Genomic DNA, 26,061 nt, shown 5'->3' with positions numbered 1-26,061 from the left:
AGGAATGTTTAGAAGCTTGTTCTTGGAAGACGCATCAGCCGACCAAGATTTCAACCAAAGCGCTCTGCGCGCCACAATAGCAAACCCAGAATTCTTAGCCGCTAACTTAGCCAATTGCAAAGAGGCGTCTAGAGTGAAAGAATTAGCCAATTTGAGAGCATTGATTCTGTCCATAATCTCCTCATAAGGAGGAGAGTCACTATCGAGCACCTTAATCAGTTCATCAAACCAGAAATATGCGGCTGTAGTGACAGGGACAATGCATGAAATGGGTTGTAGAAGGTAACCCTGCTGAACAAACATCTTTTTAAGCAAACCTTCTAATTTTTTATCCATAGGATCTTTGAAAGCACAACTATCCTCTATGGGAATAGTGGTGCGTTTGTTTAAAGTAGAAACCGCTCCCTCGACCTTGGGGACTGACTGCCATAAGTCCTTTCTGGGGTCGACCATAGGAAACAATTTTTTAAATATGGGGGGAGGGACGAAAGGAATACCGGGCCTTTCCCATTCTTTATTAACAATGTCCGCCACCCGCTTGGGTATAGGAAAAGCTTCTGGGAGCCCCGGCACCTCTAGGAACTTGTCCATTTTACATAGTTTCTCTGGGATGACCAAATTTTCACAATCATCCAGAGTGGATAATACCTCCTTAAGCAAAATGCGGAGATGTTCCAATTTAAATTTAAATGTAATCACATCAGATTCAGCCTGCTGAGAAATGTTCCCTAAATCAGTAATTTCTCCCTCAGACAAAACCTCCCTGGCCCCTTCAGATTGGGTTAGGGGCCCTTCAGAGATATTAATATCAGCGTCGTCATGCTCTTCAGTAACTAAAACAGAGCATCCACGCTTACGCTGACAAGGGTTCATTTTGGCTAAAATGTTTTTGACAGAATTATCCATTACAGCCGTTAATTGTTGCATAGTAAGGAGAATTGGCGCGCTAGATGTACTAGGGGCCTCCTGAGTGGGCAAGACTCGTGTAGACGAAGGAGGGAATGATGCAGTACCATGCTTACTCCCCTCACTTGAGGAATCATCTTGGGCATCATTGTCATTATCACATAAATCACATTTATTTAAATGAATAGGAATTCTGGCTTCCCCACATTCAGAACACAGTCTATCTGGTAGTTCAGACATGTTAAACAGGCATAAACTTGATAAGAAAGTACAAAAAACGTTTTGAAATAAAACCGTTACTGTCACTTTAAATTTTAAACTGAACACACTTTATTACTGCAATTGCGAAAAAACATGAAGGAATTGTTCAAAATTCACCAAACTTTCACCACAGTGTCTTAAAGCCTTGAAAATATTGCACACCAATTTTGGAAGCTTTAACCCTTAAAATAACGGAACCGGAGCCGTTTTAAGCTTTAACCCCTTTACAGTCCCTGGTATCTGCTTTGCTGAGACCCAACCAAACCCAAAGGGGAATACGATACCAAATGACGCCTTCAGAAGTCTTTTATAAGTATCAGAGCTCCTCTCACATGCGACTGCATGCCATGCCTCTCAAAAACAAGTGCGCAACACCGGCGCGAAAATGAGACTCTGCCTATGCTTTGGGAAAGCCCCTAAAGAATAAGGTGTCTAAAACAGTGCCTGCCGATATTATTATATCAAAATACCCAGAATAAATGATTCCTCAAGGCTAAATAAGTGTTAATATCAATCGATTTAGCCCAAAAAAAGTCTACAGTCTAAATAAGCCCTTGTGAAGCCCTTATTTACAATCGTAATAAACATGGCTTACCGGATCCCATAGGGAAAATGACAGCTTCCAGCATTACATCGTCTTGTTAGAATGTGTCATACCTCAAGCAGCAAAGGACTGCAAACTGTTCCCCCAACTGAAGTTAATTGCTCTCAACAGTCCTGTGTGGAACAGCCATGGATTTTAGTTACGGTTGCTAAAATCATTTTCCTCATACAAACAGAATTCTTCATCTCTTTTCTGTTTCTGAGTAAATAGTACGTACCAGCACTATTTGAAAATAACAAACTCTTGATTGAATAATGAAAAACTACAGTTAAACACTAAAAAACTCTAAGCCATCTCCGTGGAGATGTTGCCTGTACAACGGCAAAGAGAATGACTGGGGTAGGCGGAGCCTAGGAGGGATCATGTGACCAGCTTTGCTGGGCTCTTTGCCATTTCCTGTTGGGGAAGAGAATATCCCACAAGTAAGGATGACGCCGTGGACCGGACACACCTATGTTGGAGAAATGTAATTTGCGCCAAACAAAAACCCCTGTCAAACACTTCATACACTCTCCCATCTCTGAGCCCCTAATAAAAAATGAAATTTATGCTTACCTGATAAATTTATTTATTTCTTCACACGGTGAGTCCACATATCATCATCAATTACTGTTGGGAATATCACTCCTGGCCAGCAGGAGGAGGCAAAGAGCACCACAGCAAAGCTGTTAAGTATCACTTCCCTTCCCACAACCCCCAGTCATTCGACCGAAGGAAAAGGAGAGAAAGGAAATAACACAAGGTGGAGAGGTGCTAGACAAAAAAAAAACTGTCTGAAAAATACAGGGCGTGCCGTGGACTGACCGTGTCAAGAAATAAATAAATTTATCAGGTAAGCATAAATGTATTTATCTTTCTAATGACACAGTGAGTCCATGGATCATCATCAATTACTGTTGGGAATCAATACCCAAGATATAAGACACAGATGATAAGGGAGGAACAAGACAGGTAACCTAAACAGAAGGCACCACAGCTTGAACAACCTTTCTCCCAAAAAGAAGCCTCAGCCAAGGCAAAAGAGTTTAATTTATAGAATTTGGAAAAAGCATGCAAAAATAACCAAGTTGCAGCCATGCAATTCTGTTCCACAGAAGCTTCACGTTTGTAATGAAGAAACAGCATTCGTGGAATGAGCTGTGACTCTCTCAGGAGGTTGCTATCCTGCAATCTCATAGGCCAATTGAATAATACCTCTCAACCAGAGAAAACGAGAAGTGGCGGAAGCCTACTGACCCTCACATTTAGCTTAAAAAGGTCTGAGAAGCATTCTGCTCGACCGGGCTGATGAGGGATCTGAATCTATGGCTCTGTGCCAACTACTCTGTTTACTTGTGTGTTGAGCCACAGCCAGTTCTTGTCTGGAAAAACAAACAAAACAAAGCGGAAGACTGACGAAAGGCCTTTGAAGCTTGCAAAAAGAACTTAAGAGCACACACAACTTGAAGAAAATAAAACCCTTCAGGGAAATTGACTAACAAACCCTTCTCCAGCCCATCTTGGAGAAGGACAACATTTCTAAAATCCAGACTCTACCTCAAAAGGAACTCTTGGATTTTCAACAAATAGATATTTATGCCATAACCTATGGCAATCTCTTCTGAGTCATGATCTAAATGCCCAACGAAGAAAAAAAACAGCATTTAGACAAACTAAAATGTCTAATCACCAAGGGGACAGCAGCGAAATTAAGATAAAGGAAGGATTCTGGATCAGAAAGTCCTTCCTCAGAGGCAGACTCCAAAGAGAAGAGACTGCATTTTCAGTAGGTCTACAAACCAAATCCTGCGATATTGTGTAAGGGCTAATAAGAACCCGCCACTCTCTCCTGTAGAGTACGAGCAATAATTCATGAAAGGAGAATAAAAGAAAAACACCAGGGCGGTCAACAGATCACTAGGAACTTTGGCAATCAAAACAAGCCAATTCCAGAGCTTTCCCAATCAAAGGGTCTACCTAGACCACCCCTGGATGGGAAAACACTACCCAAGATGAAACATCTGACCGATTATAACTCCAATTCCTGAATGTACTCCCCTGACAAGAGGAAGAGAGCCAGTGTGAGCATCCGCCCACCGAACAATCCCCGCCTCCATCATGGTAAAAGATCAACTAGTTCCTTCCCAATTGTTGAAATAAACCAATGAAATGATATTGTCCGACTGGAACTACACCAACATCTACTGAGGCCCAGCCATCAGAGGCTTGAAATCTCACTCTCCACTCCCCGATGTTAAAGGGAAGAGCAGTCGGCTAACTAAACCCAGGCTGCTTATTAGACAGCAGGTTGATGCCCATGGTCAGCTTACACGGGAAAATCTCCAGAAGAACATGCCCTGAGACAGAAAATCCTGAAAAAACACTACAGGAAGGAGACTATAGTCGAACAAAACAAGTCCATTCTCTGAGATAGATCCGAGAGATCTTCCTATTATGGAAACAACCAAGGGAAAATAATCCCACTGCAGCCAAAGAGCTTGCTATTGGCAGGACATAGGACTGCAGAGAGGAAAAGGAAAATTCCTTAATTATTTGACCACTATGAGACCTCATCCTCCGACGAACCCAGATAATCTCCCATCCATATAATGACCAGACCTGGCCAACTTAAGTTTCCAAAGATCTGACGGAAGTGAGTTAAAAGTAAGTAGCCTCAGCTGGATTCAAACTCAAGATCTTCAGCTTGCTGAACAGACAAGTAAACCACTAAGCCACATAGACCTGTAGCAGTAATGAAATAATGGTTCATTCATCATCCTTGTAGATGAAATAAGGGGATTCTATCACAGATTCAATCCCATCCATGGGGGGAAAAAAATTGACAAAAACTCTGAAGAGAGATTGTTCAAGGACGGAAGATACCTGAACCCTATATTGTCCAGAAAAAAAAATAATAATTTATGCTTACCTGATAAATTTATTTCTTGACACGGTGAGTCCACGGATCATCTAATTACTATTGGGAATATCACTCCTGCCCAGCAGGAGGTGGCAAAGAGCACCAAAACAAAGCTGTTAAATATCACCTCCCTTACTTCCAACCCCAGTCATTCGACCGAAGCAAAAGAGAGAAAGAAAGCAACAAGGTGCAGTGGTGTCTGAAGTTTATTACAAAAAAAACCCTGTCTTTAAGAAAACAGGGCGGGCTGTGGACTCACCGTGTCAAGAAAGAAAGAAATTTATCAGGTAAGCATAAATTTCGTTTTCTAATGACACGGGGAGTCCACGGATCATCTAATTACTATTGGGAATCAATACCCAAGCTAAAGGACACAGATAAGTGAGGGACAAGACAGGGAACCTAAACGGAAGGCACCACTGATTGAAGAACCTTTCTCCCAAAAGAAACCTCAGCCGAGGCAAAAGTATCAAATTTATAGAATTTAGAAAAAAAAATGTGAAGAGAGGACCAAGTTGCAGCCTTGCAAATCTGTTCCACAGAAGCTTCATTGTTGAATGCCCAGGAAGAGGAAACAGCCCTTGTAGAATGAGCCATAACTCTCTCATAGGCCAATCGAAATATACTCTTCAACCACAAAGAAAGAGAAGTCGCCGTAGCTTTCTGACCCAAACGTTTCCCAGAGAAAACAACAAACAGAGGCGAAGACTGGCGAAACTACTTAGTCGCCTGTAAATAAAATTTCAGCGCACGCACCACATCTAGGTTGTGCAGCAGATGCTCTTTATGGGCAGAAGAGTTAGGACATAAAGAAGGAACAACAATTTCTTGATTAATGTTCCTATCCGAAACAACCCTAGGAAGGAAACCCAACTTAGTACGCAGAACTACCTAATCAGAATGAAAAATAAGATAAGGGAATTCATATTGCAACGCTGAGAGTTCTGAGACTCTGTGGGCAGAAGAAATTGCAACAAGAAACAAAACTTTCCAAGATAATAACTTAATATCTAGGGAATGCATAGGCTCAAACAGAGCCTGTTGAAGAATTTTAAGGTTAAGACTCCAGGGAGGAGTAACAGGTTTGAAACAGGCCCGATTCTGACTAAGGCCTGACAAAAGGATTGCACATCCGGTATATCCGCCAAATGTTTATGTAACAAAATAGACAAGGCAGATATTTGACCCTTCAAAGAAATTGACGATAAACCGCTTCTCCAAACCCTCTTGGAGAAAAGACAAAATTCTAGGAATAAGAACTTTACTCCAAGAGTAGCCTCTGGATACACACCAATGCAGATATTTACGCCGTATCTTGTAGTAAATCTTCCTGGTAACAGGCTTCCGAGCCTGAATCATGGTCTCAATGACCGAAAAAAAACACGCTTAGATAAAATTAAGCGTTCAATCTCCAAGCAGCTTCAGAGAAACTAGATTTGGGTGCAGAAAGGGACCTTGAAGTAGAAGGTCCTTTCTCAGCGGAAGTCTCCAACGTGGGAGAGATGACATCTTACCAGGTCTGCATACCAGATCCTGCTAGGCCACGCCGGAGCAATGAGGATCACCGACGCCCTCTCCTGTTTGATTCGGGCAATGACCCGAGGAAAGAGAGCGAACGGAGGAAATAGGTATGCAAGACTGAAATCCCAAGCGACTGCCAGCGCATCTATCAGTACAGCCTGAGGAGCTCTCAACCTCAACCCGTACTTCGGGAGCTTGGCATTCAGACGAGATGCCATGAGATCCAGATCTGGCTGTCCCCATTTGAGAATCAAGCTTGAAAACATTTCGGGATGAGTTCACACTCCCCCGGGTGAAAGGTCTGCCTGCTCAGAAAATCTGCTTCCCAATTGTCCACTCCAGAGATGTGGATCGCAGATAGACAGCAGTTGTGGGTTTCCGCCCACCGAATAATCTTGGCTACCTCTGTCATGGCCAATGAACTCAGACTTCCCCCTTATGGTTGATGTAAGCCACTGAAGTTATGTTGTCCGACTGGAACGTGATAAACCGGGCCAAAGCTGAGGCCAGGCTAGTAGAGCAATTAATATTGCCCTCAGCTTCAGAATGTTTATGGGTAGAACAGACCCCTCCCGAGTCCATGTCTGCTGAGCCTTTAGGGAGCCCCAGACTGCTCCCCATCCCAGTAGGCTGGCTTTCATCGTCACAATCACCCAGGTGGGTCTGCGAAAGCAGGTTCCCTGGGAGAGATGATCCTGAGAAACCCACCAAAGAAGAGAATCTCTTGTTGTCTGATCTAACTGTAATCGCGGAGACAGATCCACATAATCTCCGTTCCATTGACTTAGCATGCATAACTGCAGAAGTCTGAGTTGGAAACGGGCAAACGGAATGATGTCCACGGCAGCTACCATCAGATTTATTACCTCCATACATTGAGCCACTGACGGCCGAGGAGAAGACTTAAGGGCCAGACAATTGTCTAAGATCTTTGATATTCTGACCTCTGTTAGAAATATTAGAAATATTTTCATCAGAGTCTATTATGGTTCCCAAGAATACTACTCTTGTAGCCGGAACTAAGGAACTCTTTCCTAGATTCACCTTCCATCCGTGAGATCGCGGGAAGGATAACAACAACATCTCTGTGTCTTTATCAAGATAAAGGCTTCATAAGGGCTTAACAGCTGAAACGCGTAGACGTCCACACAGATTGCTCCTGCTGTAAGGAAATACAAAGCCACTCCCAGGACTGACTCTTTCTACATGCTCGGATAGCACAAACTGAGCCGGTAGGAGTATTCATTTACAACACCTTCATTTTTCAAATAAGTGCGCGCACTCTAACGGTCCCCCATTGGCCGGACCCGACAAACTTTTCACTGCACAGAAGTAATGAGTGAGTAGAGCAAGGACGCTGAAAGCGGAAAGTGAGTAAAATACACAATCCTTGTGTTGCCAACTTGACCTATTGGTGCAATCTCAGAACACTAACTGCTATAACAACCGAAGAATTAAACAGATAAACATACACGGCTAATTCAAATCCCTGTATCCACTCACATTAACTTTTTAACCTTTACCATTGGATAGATATCTATTGCACTGTATGTGAATATTGTACACAACGGAATCATTGACACATTGCTGGTAACATTGTATCTGGCAACTGCGGAGATTTACACATATCTAGTTAGCAACCACTTGTATATACAGTTGCGAATCCTAACAGCATAACCAATTGAACAATATAGACACTGCAACTGTTTTTATTGTGGTCCAAATTTAGTTGGGACCTGTTAACCTCTCCACTCTCTCCATTTAGTCCTTATTTTTATTGCAATTTTATAATGAATTTTTAATTATTTGATATTGTATACACCGGTGTAATTGTTTATGTTCTTATTAACTCTGTCCTTTCATTAAATAACTGTATTATGATGAATTGTGTGACCATTTGAGTTTTTCGCTTATGCAGCCCTGTTACAATTTAGGCGTCTTAAACAGTAAACAAACCCATTTTTGGTTATATTGATGCTCGTTCACCTTTGAGCCGTATCTTTTTGGCCGATTTATTATTTACCACTATCTGTTTGTTTTTTTCCAAAGCCTGGTCACTTCAAGTGCATCACGCCACCCACTCCTTTGATTTAATAAATTCCCATATTTCTACCTAAGAGTCTCTTCATTATTGACAGTCAGCCTGAGGCGCCACTGACTACTCCCAGTTTTCTTGCCTGCAATTCTGTATGCAAACACACTCCTCCAGGAGACTGAGAGGAACTGCGGGGCACTGTATGTGACTCCATAGCAAAAGGACTTGGGACGATTGAGGAGAAGCTGTGGCAATAACCTACACAGCAACATCCATGGAGACATGAGGCTAAAATAAAATATACAAATATATACAATTATTTACAATAATTAAAACAAAAAATATAAAAATGACCCGGTCACTTTAAATTTATATAGATTTGCTTGACTTAAAATATACCACTGTTCCATCTTTTAGCAAACAATCTTACTGGAATTATGATAAGGATTCCTTATTTTATAAGAAACATAATAAAAACGAGAGTATGTGGAACGTATGTAAAATGCATATATTGCAATTGTGCACTGTACCGGGAGAAAAAAAAATTCCCTAAAGAAAAAACTCCCTTTGTTCAAGACAAATTCATATCCCCTGAGTTTATTGTTCCATTGTTTATTTTGTAATAAAAAGCATTATACAGTTACACACAAGAATTCCAGCAAAAACTGAAACTCTATAAAACTTCCGGTTTGTAAAAACAGACAAGAGCCTGATTAGGGGAACTATGAAAGGCGCTTGACTCTGCCTCACAGCACTATCTCAGGACCGATCATCCTAGAAGCACAGCTCCGCTCTCTGTCGTGAAAATGGGGCGGAGTCATCAAAACTATGATCCAAAATGGCGCTTCTCCTACATGCAGGTAGGAGGTGGGACCACGAAAAACGGCATGGGGAGAAGCACGCAAAAATCGCGCTTCACCCTGCCGCACCACACAAATCTATGCAGGGTACAGACAAAAGCAATAAAGTATAAAAACAGCGCTCCGCTTTCTAAAAAGGCAGAAAAAAATAAACCAACTCAGATATATCGCTTCTCATAAGGCAATATGAGCTATGCAGTTAATATAGAAATGGCGTCCCACGTGCTCTCTTCTCAGTTATTTCAAACTAGCAAGCAAGGAGGGTCAGATAATCCAACCAGAGGAAGCTGCCCAAGTACAGGTTAAAACTCCAAAGTAATCAATAAATCTAAGCCCGAGATGGTTAACCCCTTCCTTACTATGAAGGAGATTAACCCCTAGTCTCCTTAAAGGGACACTCAATCAAAATTAAACTTTCATTATTCAGATACATCATGTAATTTTAAACAACTTTCCAATTTACTTTCATTAACAAAATGTGCACAGTCTTTTTATATTTAAACTTTTTGAGTCACCAGCTCCTACTGAGCATGTGCAAGAATAATTGTGTATGCATTTGTGAATGGCTGATTGCTGTCACATGGTACGTGTATGCATTTGTGATTGGCTGATGGCTGTTCCATGGTACAGGGGGAGTGGAAAAAAGACATAACTTTTAAAATTGTCACAAAAAAAAATCTGCTACTCATTTGAAGTTCAGACTAAGTGCTCTTGCATTGTCTTGTTATCTTGCATGTGCTGATTATGCAAATCTACAGTGTTGACTGGTCCTTTAAGTCTCATGACCAACGTGCCTGCAAACTCCCTAAGTTTCCCTCAGGATTTGTCCCACTAATAGCAGAGGGTCCTCAACCCCTTTAAGTGCCAGCCTTTAAGGCCCAGAAGAACAAAAGGCACTTTTGTGGCACTTACCTGCATTCTAGCTGTCCGGCAGTCAGACGACTCACAAAGTTTGAGAAGATGCTGCTCCTCAAAGGGACCTGTGTAAAAAGAAAGAGTAAGCTTACTCAGGCTTTCAATACCAGGGCAGCAACGTGTTAGAAACCTGTAAAGTGGGCTTTGCTGCGTTTTCCTAACTGCTTTAAAGCCACCACAGCCCTGCTGAAGAGACTGACGTGGAGTACAGCTAGACCCAATTTGTGATGGAAGGCCAGAGCAATCTTGTCCAGACTTCAAAATAAAAAAATCTTGATAGAAGAATCTTAATCAGGACACCTCATTACTTCACCTCTTCCTTGTACTAGAGGCAAAGAGAATAATTGTGGGTTGTGGGAAGGGAAGTGATACTTAACAGCTTTGCTATGGTGCTCTTTGCCTCCACCTGCTGGCCAGGAGTGATATTCCCAACAGTAATTGATGATGATCCGTGGAATCACTGTGTCATTAGAAATAAATTATGCCACATAAAAGCAGTGCCCCTAAAACAGATAGTGCCAGTACCTATAGTGCCAGTACCTTCAAACCTAGAAGGGAAAGCACTTACCTGTGGATCCTGCTCTGTCAGACAGTAGCTGTTTTCTGAGGTGTGGCAGCTTCACCATATCTACCAGGGACCTATAGAAAAGAATGAACAATGTAACCAATTATGGCTTTCTATAATAGGGGTAGCAATAATGTTAGAAGTTTAAGCAAAGACTACCTCGCTGTCTTCTAACTGCTAAAAGCCACCATTACTCTTACTAAATAGATTGACATGGACACAGCATAGCCCCAATCCTTGCTTGCAGGGAAAGGTACCCATTAAAAGGATTAAAATCTTCAGACACCATCTTCGCCATCCTCCCATGATCAAGGCAAAGAGAATGACTGGGGGTTATGGGTAAGGGAAGTGATACTTAACAGCTTTGCTGGGGTGAATATCCCACTAGTATTTAGAATGTTTTGTGGACTTTCTATGCCATAGGAAAGAAATATGCATATATACATTGTGATGGGCTGTCCGTGTAGCAGTTGGAAGAAAAATCTGTCATAAAAAAAAACCAAAAAAAACTTTACTACTCATTTGAAATTCAAAGTGGTTTAGAATTTTCTTTTTATTATGTATTTACTGAGTACGCTATTTTACTGTGTTTAGTGGTCCTTTACGCATTTTACATTACAATCTTAAAGTGTTTACTGTTCCTTTAATACAAAATGAAACATTAAAATATTTATAATTAATAGAACCTTACCCCAGAGTCATCTCCTGCTGTTAGAACCACTACAGTCCGAGCTGGATTATGTATCACTGAAGAGACAAATAGAAGCAGTAAAGAGATGCAATTAAGAAGATCTCAACAGCAAATAACTGCAAATTGTGAAGATATAACTCTTGTGAACAAGGTATGAGTAACAAATTAAAAATGAATATTAGTGTATTGTACTTTTAATAAATCTTGCGTATAAAATTATTAGATTTTAAAAAAACACTGTACTTATAAAAAGAGCTTAAAGGAACCCTAAACCCAAATTTTTTCTTTCATGATTCAGATAGAGAATACAATTTTAAACAACTTTCCAATTTACTTCTATTATCTAATTTGCTTCATTCTAAGAAATAGCAATGCACATGGGTGAGCCAATCACACGAGGCATCTATGTGCAGCCACCAATCAGCAGCTGAGCCTAGATATGCTTTTCAGCAACGTATATAAAGAGACTGAAGCAAAATTAGATAAGACGTAAATTAGAAAGTTGTTTGAAGAAAAAAAAAAAAAAAAGCGATTACCCTTTCTAAATCATGAAAAAAAAACATAATTTATGTAAGAATTTACCTGATAAATTCATTTCTTTCACATTGGCAAGAGTCCATAAGCTAGTGACGTATGGGATATACAATCCTACCAGGACGAGCAAAGTTTCCAAACCTCAAAATGCCTACAAATACACCCCTCACCACACCCACAATTCAGTTTAACGAATAGCCAAAAAGTGGGGTGATAAAGAAAGGAGTAAAAAAGCATCAACAAAAGGAATTGGAATAATTGTGCTTTATACAAAAAAATCATAACCACTATAAAAAGGGTGGGCCTCATGGACTCTTGCCAATATGAAAGAAATTAATTTATCAGGTAAATTCTTACATAAATTATGTTTTCTTTCATGTCATTGGCAAGAGTCCATGAGCTAGTGACTTATGGGATAGCAATACCCAAGATGTGGAACTCCACGCAAGAGTCACTAGAGAGGGAGGGATAAAAATAAAGACAGCCAATTCCGCTGAAAAAATTAATCCACAACCCAAATCATAAGTTTTAATCTAATAATGGAAAAGAAAAAACTGAAAATATAAGCAGAAGAATCAAACTGAAACAGCTGCCTGAAGAAGTTTTCTACCAAAAACTGCTTCTGAAGAAGAAAAAAAACATCAAAATGGTAGAATTTAGTAAATGTATGCAAAGAAGAACAAGTTGCTGCTTTGCAAATCTGATCAACTGAAGCTTCATTCTTAAAAGCCCAGGAAGTGGAAACTGACCTAGTAGAATGAGCTGTAATCCTTTGAGGCGGGGATTTACCCGACTCCAGATAAGCGTGATGAATCAAAAGCTTTAACCAAGATGCCAAAGAAATGGCAGAACCCTTCTGACCTTTCCTAGAACCAGAAAATGTAACAAATAGACTAGAAGTCTTCCTGAAAACTTTAGTAGCTTCAACATAATATTTCAAAGCTCTCACCACATCCAAAGAATGTAAAGATCTTTCCAAAGAATTCTTAGGATGAGGACACAAAGAAGGGACAACAATTTCCCAACTTTAGGTAAGAATTTAAATGAAGTCCGCAAAACTGTCTTATCCTGATGAAAAATCAGAAAAGGAGACTCACAAGAAAGAGCAGATAATTCAGAAACTCTTCTAGCAGAAGAGATGGCCAAAAGAAAAAACACTTTCCAAGAAAGTAATGTAATGTCCAAAGAATGCATAGGCTCAAATGGAGGAGCCTGTAAAGCCTTCAAAACCAAATTAAGACTCCAAGGAGGAGAGATTAATTTAATGACAGGCTTGATACAAGCCAAATCCTGTACAAAACAATGAATATCAGGGAGTTTAGCAATTTTTCTGTGGAATAAAACAAAAAGAGCAGAGATTTGTCCTTTCAATGAACTTGCAGACAAACCCTTATCCAAACCATCCTGAAGAAACTGTAAAATTCTAGGAATTCTAAAAGAATTTATAAGAAGAACACCATGAAATGTAAGTCTTCCGTACTCGATAATAAATCTTTCTAAAAACAGATTTACGAGCCTGCAACATAGTATTAATCACTGAGTCAGAGAAACCTCTATGACTAAGCACTAAGCGTTCAATATCCATACCTTCAAATTTAATGGTTTGAGATCCCGATGGAAAAACGGACCTTGAGATAGGTGTGGCCTTAGTGGAAGTGGCCAAGGTTGGCAACTGGACATCCGAACAAGATCCGCATACCAAAACCTGTGAGCCCATGCTGGACCCACCTGCAGCACAAACGATTTCTCCATGATGATTTTGGAAATCACTCTTGGAAGAAGAACTAGAGACGGAAAAATATAGGCAGGTTGATAACTCCAGGGAAGTGTCAATGCATCCACTGCTTCCGCCTGAGGATCCCTAGACAGGTACCTGGGAAGTTTCTTGTTAAGATCTATTTCTGGAAGCCCCCACATCTGAACAATTTGAAAAAACACATCTGGGTGAAGAGACCACTCTCCCGGATGTGAAGTTTGACAACTGAGATAATCCACTTCCCTATTGTCTATACCTGGGATATGGACCGCAGAAATTAGACAGGAGCTGGATTCTGCCCAAACAAGTATCCGGGATACTTCTTTCATAGCCTGAGGACTGTGAGTCCCACCCTGATGATTGACATACGCCACAGTTGTGACATTGTCTGTCTGAAAACAAATAAACTGCTCTCTCTTCAATAGAGGCCAAAACTGAAGAGCTCTGAGAATCACATGGAGTTCCAAAATATTGATTGGTAATCTTGCCTCTTGAGATTTCCAAACCCTTTGTGCTGTCAGAGATCCCCAGACAGCTCCCCAACCTGAAAGACTCGCATCTGTTGTGATCACAGTCCAGGTTGGACGAACAAGAGAGGCCCCTTGAACTATACGATGGTGATCTAACCACCAAGTCAGAGAGAGTCGAACATTGGGATTTAAGGATATTAATTGTGATATCCTTGTATAATCCCTGCACCATTGGTTCAGCATACAAAGCTGAAGAGGTCTCATGTGAAAACGAGCAAAGGGGATCGCGTCCGATGCTGCAGTCATGAGACCTAAAACCTCCATGCACATAGCTACTGAAGGGAATGACTGAGACTGAAGGTTCTGACAGGCTGCAACCAATTTCAGACATCTCTTGTCTGTTAGAGACAAAGTCATGGATACTGAATCTATCTGGAAAACTAAAAAGGTTACCCTTGTCTGAGGAATCAAAGAACTTTTTGGTAAATTGATCCTCCAACCATGTCTTTGAAGAAACACTTAGTTGATTCGTGTGAGATTCTGCAGAATGTAAAGACTAAGCAAGTACCAAGATATCGTCCAAATAAGGAAACACTGCAATACCCCGCTCTCTGATTACAGAGAGTAGGGCACCGAGAACCTTTGAAAAGATCCTTGGAGCTGTCGCTAGGCCAAAAGGAAGAGCAACAAATTGGTAATGCTTGTCTAGAAAAGAGAATCTCAGGAACTGATAGTGATCTGGATGTAAGTCTATTGCGGACATATAATGCCCTTGCTGAACAAAAGGCAGAATAGTCCTTATAGTCACCATTTTGAATGTTGGTACTCTTACATAACAATTCAAAACTTTTAGATCCAGAACTGGTCTGAATGAATTTTCTTTCTTTGGGACAATGAACAGCTTTGAATAAAACCCCAGACCCTGTTCCTGAAAAGGATCTGGCACGATTACCCCAGATAACCCCAGGTCTGAAACACACTTCAGGAAAGCCTGTGCTTTCACTGGGTTCACTGGAATTGCATGAGAGAAAGAAGCTTCTCACAGGCAGTCTTACCCTGAAACCTATTCTGTACCCCTGAGAGACAATGTTCTGAATCCAATGATTTTGGACTGAATTTATCCAAACATCCTTGAAAATTTTTAATCTGCCCCCTACCAACTGAGCTGGAATGAGGGTGGCACCTTCATGCGGACTTGGGGGCTAGTTTAAATCTCTTAAATGGCTTGGATTTATTCCAGATTGAGGAAGGCTTCCAATTGGAGACAGATTCCTTAGGGGAAGGATTAGGTTTCTGTTCCTTATTTTGTCGAAAGGAACGAAAATGGTTAGAAGCTTTAAATTTACCCTTAGATTTTTTTATCCTGAGGCAAAAAAGCTCCCTTCCCCCCAGTGACAGTTGAAATTATAGAATCCAACTTAGAACCAAATAATTTATTACCTTGGAAAGAAAGAAAGAGAGATAGCAATGTTGATTTAGAAGTCATCAGCATTCCAAGATTTAAGCCATAAAGCTTTTCTAGCTAAAATAGCTAAAGACATATATCTAACATCAATTCTGATAATATCAAAAATGGCCTCACAAATGAAATTATTAGCATGTTGAATTAATTTAACAATGCTATACACATTATGATCTGATACTTGTTGCGCTAAAGTTTCCAACCAAAAAGTTGAGGCAGCTGCAACATCAGTCAAAGAAATAGCAGGCCTAAGAAGATGACCTGAACATAAATAAACTTTCCTTAGATAAGACTCAAGTTTCCTATCTAAAGGATCTTTAAAAAAAAGTACTGTCTTCCATAGGAATAGTAGTACGCTTAGCAAGAGTAGAGATGGCCCCATCAACTTTGGGGATCTTTGGGGATCTTTTCCCAAAACTCCAATCTATCAGTAGGCAAAGGATACAATTTTTTAAAACCTTGAAGGAGGAGTAAAAGAAGTACCCAGTCTATTCCATTCCTTTGAAATCACATCTGAAATAGCATCAGGAACTGGAAAAACCTCTGGAATAACTACATGAGGTATATAAACCGAATTTAAACGTTTACTAGTTTTAGTATCAAGAGGACTAGTCTCCTCCATATCTAATGCAATCAACACTTCTTTTAAGAAAGAACAAATATACTCCATTTTAAATAAATAAGAGGATTTGTCAGTGTAAATATCTGAGGCAGGATCCTCTGAATCATACAGATCCTCATCAGAGATAGATAAATCAGTATGTTGTCGGTCATTAGAAAATTCATCAACTGTATGAGAAGTTTTAAAAAACCTTTTACGTTTAATAGAAGGTGGAATGGCAGACAAAGTCTTCTGAATGGAATCGGAAATAAATTCTGTTAAATTTACAGGAATATCCTGAGCATTAGATGTTGATGGACCAGCAACATGTAATGAACTACTAGTGATGGAAACATTTTCTGCATGTAAAAGTTTATCATGACAACTATTACAAACCACAGCTGGAGGAACAGTTACCACAAGTTTACAACAAATGCACTTAACTTTGGTAGAACCGATATCAGGCAGCAGGATTCCAGTAGTAGATTCTGAGACAGGATCAGATTGAGATATCTTGCAGTATGTAAAAGAAAAAACAACATATAAAGCAAAATGATCAATTTCCTTATATGACAGTTTCAAGAATGGGAAAAAATGCAAACAGAATAGGCCTCTGACATAGAAAAAAAGACCAGAGGCAAAAGGAATTAGGTCTTAAATAATGAAAAAATGTTTGGCGCCAAGTATGACGCACCACAAACTGAAAAACATTTTTAGCGCCAAAAATGTCCGGGAACGTAACTCGAGCGTCAGAGATGATGCAACCTCGTGAAAAGACTCAGCGCCAACTAAGAAGCTGGAAATGACGAATTTGCGTCAACGTAATCTTCGCGCCCAAAAAAATTCTCGTGCCAAAAATGACGCAATAAATTATAGCATTTTGCTCTCTTGCGAGCCTAATACAGCCCGCAATTTAGAAAACCTCAGGTAAGAATTTTTTTTTTTTTTAATGCATATCCCAGATACGGACAGTCTGCAAAAAGGAAATATACTGATAAACCTGAATCATGGCAAATATAAGTACAAACATATATTTAGAACTTTATATATAAAGTGCCAAACCATAGCTGAGAGTGTCTTAAGTAATAGACATACTTACCAAAAGACACCCATCCACATATAGCAGATAGCCAAACCAGTACTGAAACGGTAGAGGTAATGGTATATAAGAGTATATCATCAATCTGAAAAGGGAGGAAGGAGATGAATCTCTACGACCGATAACAGAGAACCTATGAAATAGATCCCCGTTAGGAAGACCATTGCATTCAATAGGTAATACTCCCTTCACATCCTTTTGACATTCACTGTACTCAGAGGAACCGGGCTTCAAAATGCTGAAAAACGCATATAAACATAAAATCTAGCACAAACTTACTTCACCACCTCCATAGGAGGCAAAGTTTGTAAAACTGAATTGTGGGTGTGGTGAGGGGTATATTTGTAGGCATTTTGAGGTTTGGGAAACTTTGTCCTCCTGGTAGGATTGTTTTACCCATACGTCACTAGCTCATGGACTCTTGCCAATTAATCGAAATGTGGGTTTCATGTCCCTTTAATATAGTTTACATAATATTTTTTGTCATTTAACATTTTCAGCATTACAATGTAAAATAAACCTAGTATTTAGATATGACAAATGTAAACATGTTACAGATATGTGAAATTTTTTCAAATTTTTAATGTGATTTTTCGGATCCATAGTGTGATATGGAAAACAAATCTCAAATAGTGTTTCACATGGTATCATAGTATAACTTGATAGCTATGAATATCTGAATATGCCACACATCTATTGCTTCAAATAAGATTTTAAAGCTTTTATTAAATTTATATTTACTTTCAAATCTTAGGAACACACCTGTTTTTAGTTACAGCGTGCTACTGACAATGCTCAGTCATACCTCTGTATGTTGTAGTGTCAGGGCTCTCGCCTTCACCAGCTGAAGTTGATTTGGTAGTTGGAGTGGTTCTTCCCGTGCACTCATGATCTTTAGTGGGAGTAACAGAATTTTTAGAATGTTTCTTTCTGTGTGGCTCTGAAGATTTCCCGTGATAATGAGCAGAATCAGCTCGCCCACGATGGCTGTGCCCACCTTTATAGTATGGCTCTTTATAGTAAGAAGTGCCATAACGCGAGTCCCTATAGTAACTTGATTCTCTGTACTCATGATAGGGTCTGTCATCCTCAGGGTACCGTGGCTCTTTATAATTTGAATAATGATTTTCATAATCTCTGTTATGACATAAAAAATAATAATAATTACCTCACGGACTATAAGTCCCATGACAAATAATTTAAAGGAAAAATAAATAATTGTAATAAAATTATAATACAAATAAATATTAAATATTTATAAATATTTATTAAATATGTGAAGCGGTAAGGCAGTGTTGCATAATCCTCAATGACTACAATGGAATCCCATGTCAGGAGTTCACAAGAATAATGTGACCAATACCTTTAACGTACCGCCCAGTACAAGTGATTATGGTGTTATGGGATATCCGTGAGTTATGTGGGACTCCTATACAAAGCCCATCATTATACGACTCCCCATGACACACCACAATCACTGCTGAGGTCGCGAGGCTGCCCACCTGTACAGAAAAATATATACACTAGTTATACGCATAAATACAAAAACAACAAATAAAGAAAACATGTTATTTTTTAGTGTATCATACAGAAATTGTAGTGGCTGTCAAATACTCATGTTTCAAAGTCACATCACTATTCCTTCATAGCCTCAAAGAGTAAAAGTAGAAACTGAACAGAGTATTTCTTCTTTCTTATCCAAGTGTTGATCATACCAACCCAGTGCTCTTTATTTAGTATAAAATGGCCCAAAGTCCAGAAAGGTATTAAGTCCCCTCGGTACCAGTGTGTCCAACATGTGTATCCACTTGGTCTCTAATTGGAGGAGTCTTTTGGCCCTATTACCTCCTATAGCCAGGAGGGGCACGTATCAAGTATCAAGGGTCAAGTATCATTGATCTTAGACTGGATACACCATGATTGTTGTTCCGAGTCGCCCTTATCCGAAGCCTCCCATATGGCACACCGATGATTTGCCTCCCTGTCCCTGAAGGACGTGACCCAATGTATACCAAAAAGCATGGGCAAATGAGCATATACACAACATGCATACTTGTGCACGTCAGCCTGTGACCAATTGTGTGTCACTTGTTGTAATGTGGGTTTTGGAACGATTGGCCCCTCAACATGCTGCTGCATGTCAACTCCAGCATGTGAAGCAACCTTTCTTGGAGGTCTTCAGCCAAGTGCCCTTTTGGTAGCACTGGATGGGGTCCGTCTTCACCAATAAATCCCTCAAATTGTCAGCTCTCCGGTACACTAATCTTGGTGGTCTCATCCGTTGGAATGGTAAGGTTGGATCTTACTCCAATAGAGACCAGTGTTGTTGTACCGATTTGAATAGAACACCATGTATGGGGGCATAGGTGGTGATAAAATTCAACTGTTGAGTTTCCACACTGGGATTAGCTTTCTTCATCAGCATCCTTTCTACTGGGGTACTCAATAACTTTTCCTTAATGTTGTGAAGCAACTCTTTCATAGCCTCTGGTCACCAATGTATCTTCCATCTCTGCAAGTTGTACCATCATAGTGGGTACCACACTGTTATTACGGATGACACTTGTCAGTTGCGATAAGAAAGAAGAAATGACCTGTTAAGTTCCACATGAATGTTCGTTCTAGTGGGTACCCACGGGTTTCTACTTATACTTTTTGAGGCTATGAAGGAATAGTGATGTGACTTTTAAACATGAGTATTTGACACAATTTCTGTGTGATAAAAGAAAAAACATTTTTTTTAGTGTATTTGTTGTTTTTGGATTTATGTGTATAAACTAGTGTATATAATTTTCTGTATAGGAAGGAAGCCTCGCAACCTCAGCAGTGATTGTGGTGTGTCATGGGGAGTCTCATAATGATGAGCTTTGTATAGGAGTGCCACATAACTCACGGATATCCCATAATCACTTGTACTGGGCGGTACTTTAAAAACGTATTGGTCACAATTTTGTGAACTCCTGGCATGGGATGCCATTGTAGACACTGAGGATTATACAACACTGCTTTACCGCATCACATTACACGATCAGGTCACGCACAGAATTTTGTTTGTTTGTTGCTGTGACAACCCACTAGTTTTGACGCATCACGCCGGAGTCGGTGCGTGATGATGTTACTGAAGTGGGACGCAACAGTGCAGTTGATGCAGGATTTTAAGTTATATAAGGCGGATAAAGGTGTTTGGAGTATATTGTTTTTAGGTTTGCGTTGTTTAGCCGAATTTTGACACATTCGACAAAGGTGTGGGGAGCACACCGAAATGTTATGTTCTTTTTACACTGATGCAATAAATGCTACATTTATTTATAAGACCAGCGAGTGCCTTTTCTTGGAATGGAATGTTTATCTTAATACGGAAGTGCACCCTGGCGGTTAAAACAGTATGAGCAGAGTCCATGGCTTAATTCATTACTTGTGGGAATACAGACACCTCCAAAGGCTTAAAATACCTCCCCACTCCCCTCATCCCCCAGTCATTCTGCCGAGGGAACAAGGAACAGTAGGAGAAATATCAGGGTATAAATGGTGCCAGAAGAAAAACAAATAGAAAATTTAGGTCCGCCCAACAGAGAACCGGGTGGGGGCCGTGGACTCTCCTCATACAGATGGAAATGAAATTATCAGGTAAGCATAATTTCTGTTTTCCATCTTAATATGAGGAGAGTCCATGGCTTCATTCATTACTTGTAGGAAAAAAAATACCTAAGCTCTAGAGGACACTGAATGAAAAAAACAGGAGGGTAAAAGAGAGAGGCGGACCCTATTCTGAGGGCACCACAGCCTGCAAGACCTTTCTCCCAAAAGCTGCTTCCGCCAAAGCAAACACATCAAATTTGAAAAAGTTTGAAAAAGTATTTGAGGACCAGGTAGCCGCCTTACAAATCTGCTTCATAGAGGCTTCATTCTTGAAGGTCCAAGAAAAAGCCACAGCTCTAGTTGAGTGAGCCGTAATCCTCTGAGGAGTCTTATGTCCCGCTGTCTCATAAGCCAAGTGAATCCTGCTCCTCAGCCAAAAATATAGAGAAGTGGAAGAAGACTTCTGCCCCTTGCATGTCCCCGGATAGACAAACAAACAATGCTGAAGTTTGTCTGAAATCCTTCGAAGATAGAATTTCAAGGCTTGAACCACATCCAAATTATGAAGTAACCGTTCCTTCGGAGAAGAAGGGTTAGGACACAAGGAAGGAACTACAATCTCCTGATTAATGTTGCTATCATAAAACAACCTTAGGGAGAAATCCCAACCCAGTGCGAAGGACAGCCTTGTCGGCATGAAAAACCAGGTAAGAAGGCTCACATTGCAAGGCCGCTAACTCAGAGAGACTCTGCGTACTGAAGCAATAGCCAGTAGAAAAAAACTTCCAAGATAATAATAATTTAATGTCAAGAGAATGCATAGGTTCAATCGGAACCCTCTGCAAAACCCTAAAAACCAAATTCAAACTCCAAGGAGGAGCAGAATGCCTAAATACAGGTCTGATCCTGGATAGAGCCTGAACAAAAAAAAAAAAAAAAAAAAAAAAAAAAAAGACTGTAAATCAGGAAGCTTTTTGTGTAACACAGATAGAGCCAAAATCTGTCCCTTTAAGGAACTGGCGGCAAGTCCCTTCTCCAAACCGACCTGGAGGAAGGAAAGGATCCTGGATAACCTGACCTTATGCCAGGGATAGCCACGAGACTCACACAAAAAAGAGTAAGTAGGTCCTCCACACCTTATGATAAATGCATCGGGTGACCGATGGCTTGAATGAGAGTATGAATCACACTCTCAGAAAACCCTCTCTTGGTTAAAACTAAGCGTTCAATCTCCACGCAATTTTGATGAACAAAAGGGCCCTGTACCAGCAGATCTCTGCGACAGGGCAACTTCCATGGAGAAGACTATGACATCCCCACTAGAACCGCAAACCACATCCTCTGCAGTCCTGACGGAGCAATCAGAATAGTCGATGTTGGCCACCACTCGAGGTAGAAGTGGTAATGGTGGAAATATGTAGACTAGGTTGAACCCCCAAGGCACTGCTAAGGCATCTATCAATTCTGCCTGGGGATCCCTAGACCGCGACCTGTATCTAGGTAGCTTGAAGTTGAGTCTGGAAGCCATAAGATCCATCTCCGGTGTTCCCCATCTAATGTAAATCTCCGCAAACACTTAGGGATGAAAAGACCATTCCCCGGATGAAACTATTATCTGCTGAGAAAATCTGCTTCCCAATTGTCAACACCCAGGATGTGGATCGCTGACAGCAAACAGTTGTAGGTCTCCGCCCATTCCAGAATCCAAAATACTTCACTCATGGTTAGGGAGTTTCTCATTCCCCCCCTGATGGTTGATGTAAGCCACCAAGGTAATGTTGTCCGACTGCAATCTGATGAACTAGGACGAACCCAGGAGGGGCCAAGCCCTCAGAGCGTTGAAAATCGCTCAAAGTTTATCGGAAGAAGCAACTCCTCCCGATTCCACCTGCCCTGTGCCTTCATGGCAACCCAAACAGCTCCCCACCCTGAAAGACTCGCGTCCATAGTCACAATCTCCCAGGATGGTCTCAGGAAGGATGTCCCAGAACCTTCGCAAAGACTCTTGGGGAAGTAGCTAGACCGAAGGGAAGAGCTACAAACTGGAAGTGCTGGTCTATATAAGCGAATCTTAGAAACTTGAAGTGATCCTTGTGTGTTGGCACAGGAAGGTAAGCGTCCTTCAAGTCTATCGTAGTCATTAACTGTCCCTCTTGAACTAAGGGCAGGATAGACCTTATAGTCTCCATCTTGAACGATGGGACTGACAGAAACTTGTTTAAGCACTTTAGGTCAAGAATCGGGTGAAACGTCACCTTCTTCTTTAGAACCACGAAAAGGTTTGAATAGTATCCTAGACTTCTTTCTGCTAGAGGTACCGGTACAATTACTCCTAGAGAGGAGAGATCCCTCAAGCACTCTAGAAAGGCATCTTGTTTCTATGGTTTTGACAAGAGGAATCTGCCCCTGGGAGGGCGAGATTTGAAAACTATCCTGTAACCCTGGGCAATGACCTCCAGAACCCAAGGACCCTGCACATTTCTCATCCAAGCCTCCACGAAAAAAAGATAGTCTGCCCCTTACGAGATCCAGAGGGGGGGGCTGCCCCTTCATGACGATTTTGTCTCGGCAGGCTTCTTGCTCTGCTTGGCTTTATTCCAAGACTGAGATGGTTTCCAAGATCCCTTGGACTACTTGGGCTTCGAGGCAGGCTGCTGACATCGAGACTTGTCTTAGGGACAGATCCCCACAATTCTAGCCGAGTTAGGACCCGGGAATACTTTCTTAAAAATAAAGAAGGGGAGAAAGATGATCCAAGTCTCTCCCATTCATTCTTAATAACATTCCCCATCTTTACGGGAATTGGGAAAGTCTGGGGCACTACCCAGTCCTCATAAGCTTTATCAAGTTTAGGAATAGAAGGTTCCTCAAGTAACTTTGGTTCCGGAAACTTTAGAGTAGCCAACACCTCTTAATAAAAAGCGTAAGTGCTCCACCCTAAACCTAAAGTCTGGTTCCTCCGCAGTCGGAGGTTTAGAGGCCGCAGATTTCGACCCAGAGAAAGAGTCCTCCGAAGTATCGGAATCCTCTTCATCAGCGGATAATCTATCAGATACATCCAATGGAGTAGCTGATCCCTGGGAAGGATAGCAATGTATAACCTTTCGCTTAGCAGGGCGAAGTAAAGCACTGAAAGCTGCAGACACTGCCGTTTGCAACTGATCAGAAAAATCTGGCGGCCACAGGATCCCTCCCGCAGGAGGATTAGTAGTGCACTGGGGAGCTGCATGTGTAATCGGAGATGAGTGTAGGGAACGCACCTCTCGGGATGGAGATCCCCTCAGAGGTGGACGTCTCAGTGGTAATAAACATCTTGTTCTTTTTAGATATCACTATTTTATCAAGTCATGTGGAACATAGTTGAGTAGGCGGGTATACCGTAGCCTCCTCACAATAAACACAGGCATTACATTTAGACAAACGCATCAGATCAGATCTAACGCATCAGAGTCCTCCATAGCTTGCGCCTTTAATATGGACTATAGAAAATAAAAATGGCACCTTTATACCCCAATGGCCGGGGCACTCACCACCCCTATGACCCAGGCCCACAGAGAAACCGCTTTGTCTCCTGTAACCGACGGTCAGGAAAAGGAAGAGAATGAGGCCACACCCAGTCACATGGAGTGCCATCCAGGACAGCCCCTGCAGCCGAGCAAAAGCCAAAACTAAACAGGCTGCGCAGTGAATCAAAATGAAAGAACCACCTGATTGTTCACACATTGCCAGAGCCACATCTCACACATGTTGCAGCAAAATACACAAAAAAAGCAATCATGTATAAATCCCCCCTGTTCAATAATCTCCTTCCGGAGATATTAACCCTTGATTCTATACAGATAAAAGGAGTCACACTGTGACCCTGTCTTCTTGCGTTATCATACATGTATAAAAAAAAAAAATGAAACAATCTTACCAGAATCTATGCCGTGGAACAGGAACACGGCCTCTCAATAGATAGATATATATATATATATATATATATATATATATATATATATATATATATATATATATATATATATATATATATATATATATATATATATATATATATATATATATATATATATATATATATATATATATATATATATATATATATATATATTCATAAGGGGACTGCACTCCTAGACCGGACCGGGTACACATCCCATGACCCTGCAACATGCTCAGCCCTGGGTTCTCAGTGGCACTCACAAGAAGTTGTGCTGTCACCAGAGTCACAGGCAGTTAACCCCAGACAGGTCTGGGTGCAAGAACCATAGGGGAAATAAATATATACACACACAGCATTAGTAGTGGCCATATAAATGGTTCTCTGTACCTGTTGTATGAATTGTAACCTCCACTGTATGACCTTTGATGGTGACCATGAAGAAGTGCAGGGACCTGTTGAGCCTTAAGGAAAAAAAAAAAAAATTATTATATTATATATTATAAAAATACAAGTGTCACGTACAATTACTTATAGCATACTAGAAAAGAGTTGATCAAATTAGGAACTAAGTGGTTAATTACATTCCTACACTTGTTTTCAGTAGATAATGATTTTTAAACTTCGACAGGTATTACACCAGTGTTTTTCCAGTTCTCAAAATCCTAAAATTCTGCTGCCATTAAAAAAAAATTAAACTTCCATGATTAAGATAGAGCAGGCAACCTTCCAATTTACTTCCATAAACCAAATGTGCAGTCTTTTATATTTACATTTTTTGAGTCGCCAGCTCCTACTGAGCATGTGCAAGAATTCACAGCATATACGTATTTGCATTTGTGATTGGCTGATACAGGAGTGGAGGAATTAGACATAACTTTGAAATATGTCAGAAAAAAAAAAATCTACTACTCATCTGAGGTTTAGACTAAGTGCTATTGCTTTGTCTTGTTACCATGTCTTGTTACCATGCAAATCTACTGTATTTACTGGTTCTTTACTATCCCTACAATTCAACATTGCTACCTATTGTTATGTCTCCAACGATCTATTTTATCCGTTTGATTTTATTAAGTTGTTTACAAATTGCTCCCTTTATTCTGTGTAGAAAAGCTATGTAAAAAAAAAAAAAGATGCAGCAGCAAAGATCACCCCAGTGATAGGTTGTTACCATTGTTTGAAACACAAACGATTTATACCAACCGCATAGCATTAAAGGGATAGTCAACTCAAAATTTGTTATTACATTATAATTTTTATAACGTGATAATAGTAATACACTCTTTACCTCTGTGGTTATCTTGTTTCTAAGCATCTTCTAATGGCCCCCTAATCACATGACTATCTATTGACTTGCATTTAAGCC

The 26,061-nt window shown here is 40.5% G+C and overlaps 1 protein-coding gene across 10 annotated transcripts in view; it reads right to left on the bottom strand.

Annotated features, from left to right (window-relative positions):
* LOC128653444 (periphilin-1) overlaps positions 1-26,061 on the bottom strand; it is a 168,240-nt gene that overhangs the window by 70,190 nt on the left and 71,989 nt on the right. For all 10 annotated transcript variants that reach the window (XM_053706736.1, XM_053706737.1, XM_053706738.1 and 7 more), the window contains 3 exons: positions 25,086-25,159; positions 17,985-18,316; positions 11,258-11,313 (listed from right to left, as the gene is read on the bottom strand). In XM_053706736.1, coding sequence (XP_053562711.1) covers positions 11,258-11,313; positions 17,985-18,316; positions 25,086-25,159 — 462 coding nt within the window. The remainder of the gene's footprint in view (positions 1-11,257; positions 11,314-17,984; positions 18,317-25,085; positions 25,160-26,061) is intronic.

The sequence above is a fragment of the Bombina bombina genome, chromosome 3 (genome assembly GCF_027579735.1).
Source record: "Bombina bombina isolate aBomBom1 chromosome 3, aBomBom1.pri, whole genome shotgun sequence".
NCBI classification, from domain to species: Eukaryota; Metazoa; Chordata; class Amphibia; order Anura; family Bombinatoridae; genus Bombina; species Bombina bombina.
The sequence above is the reverse complement of the archived record's forward strand: the minus strand, read 5'-3'. Positions and strand labels throughout refer to the sequence as shown.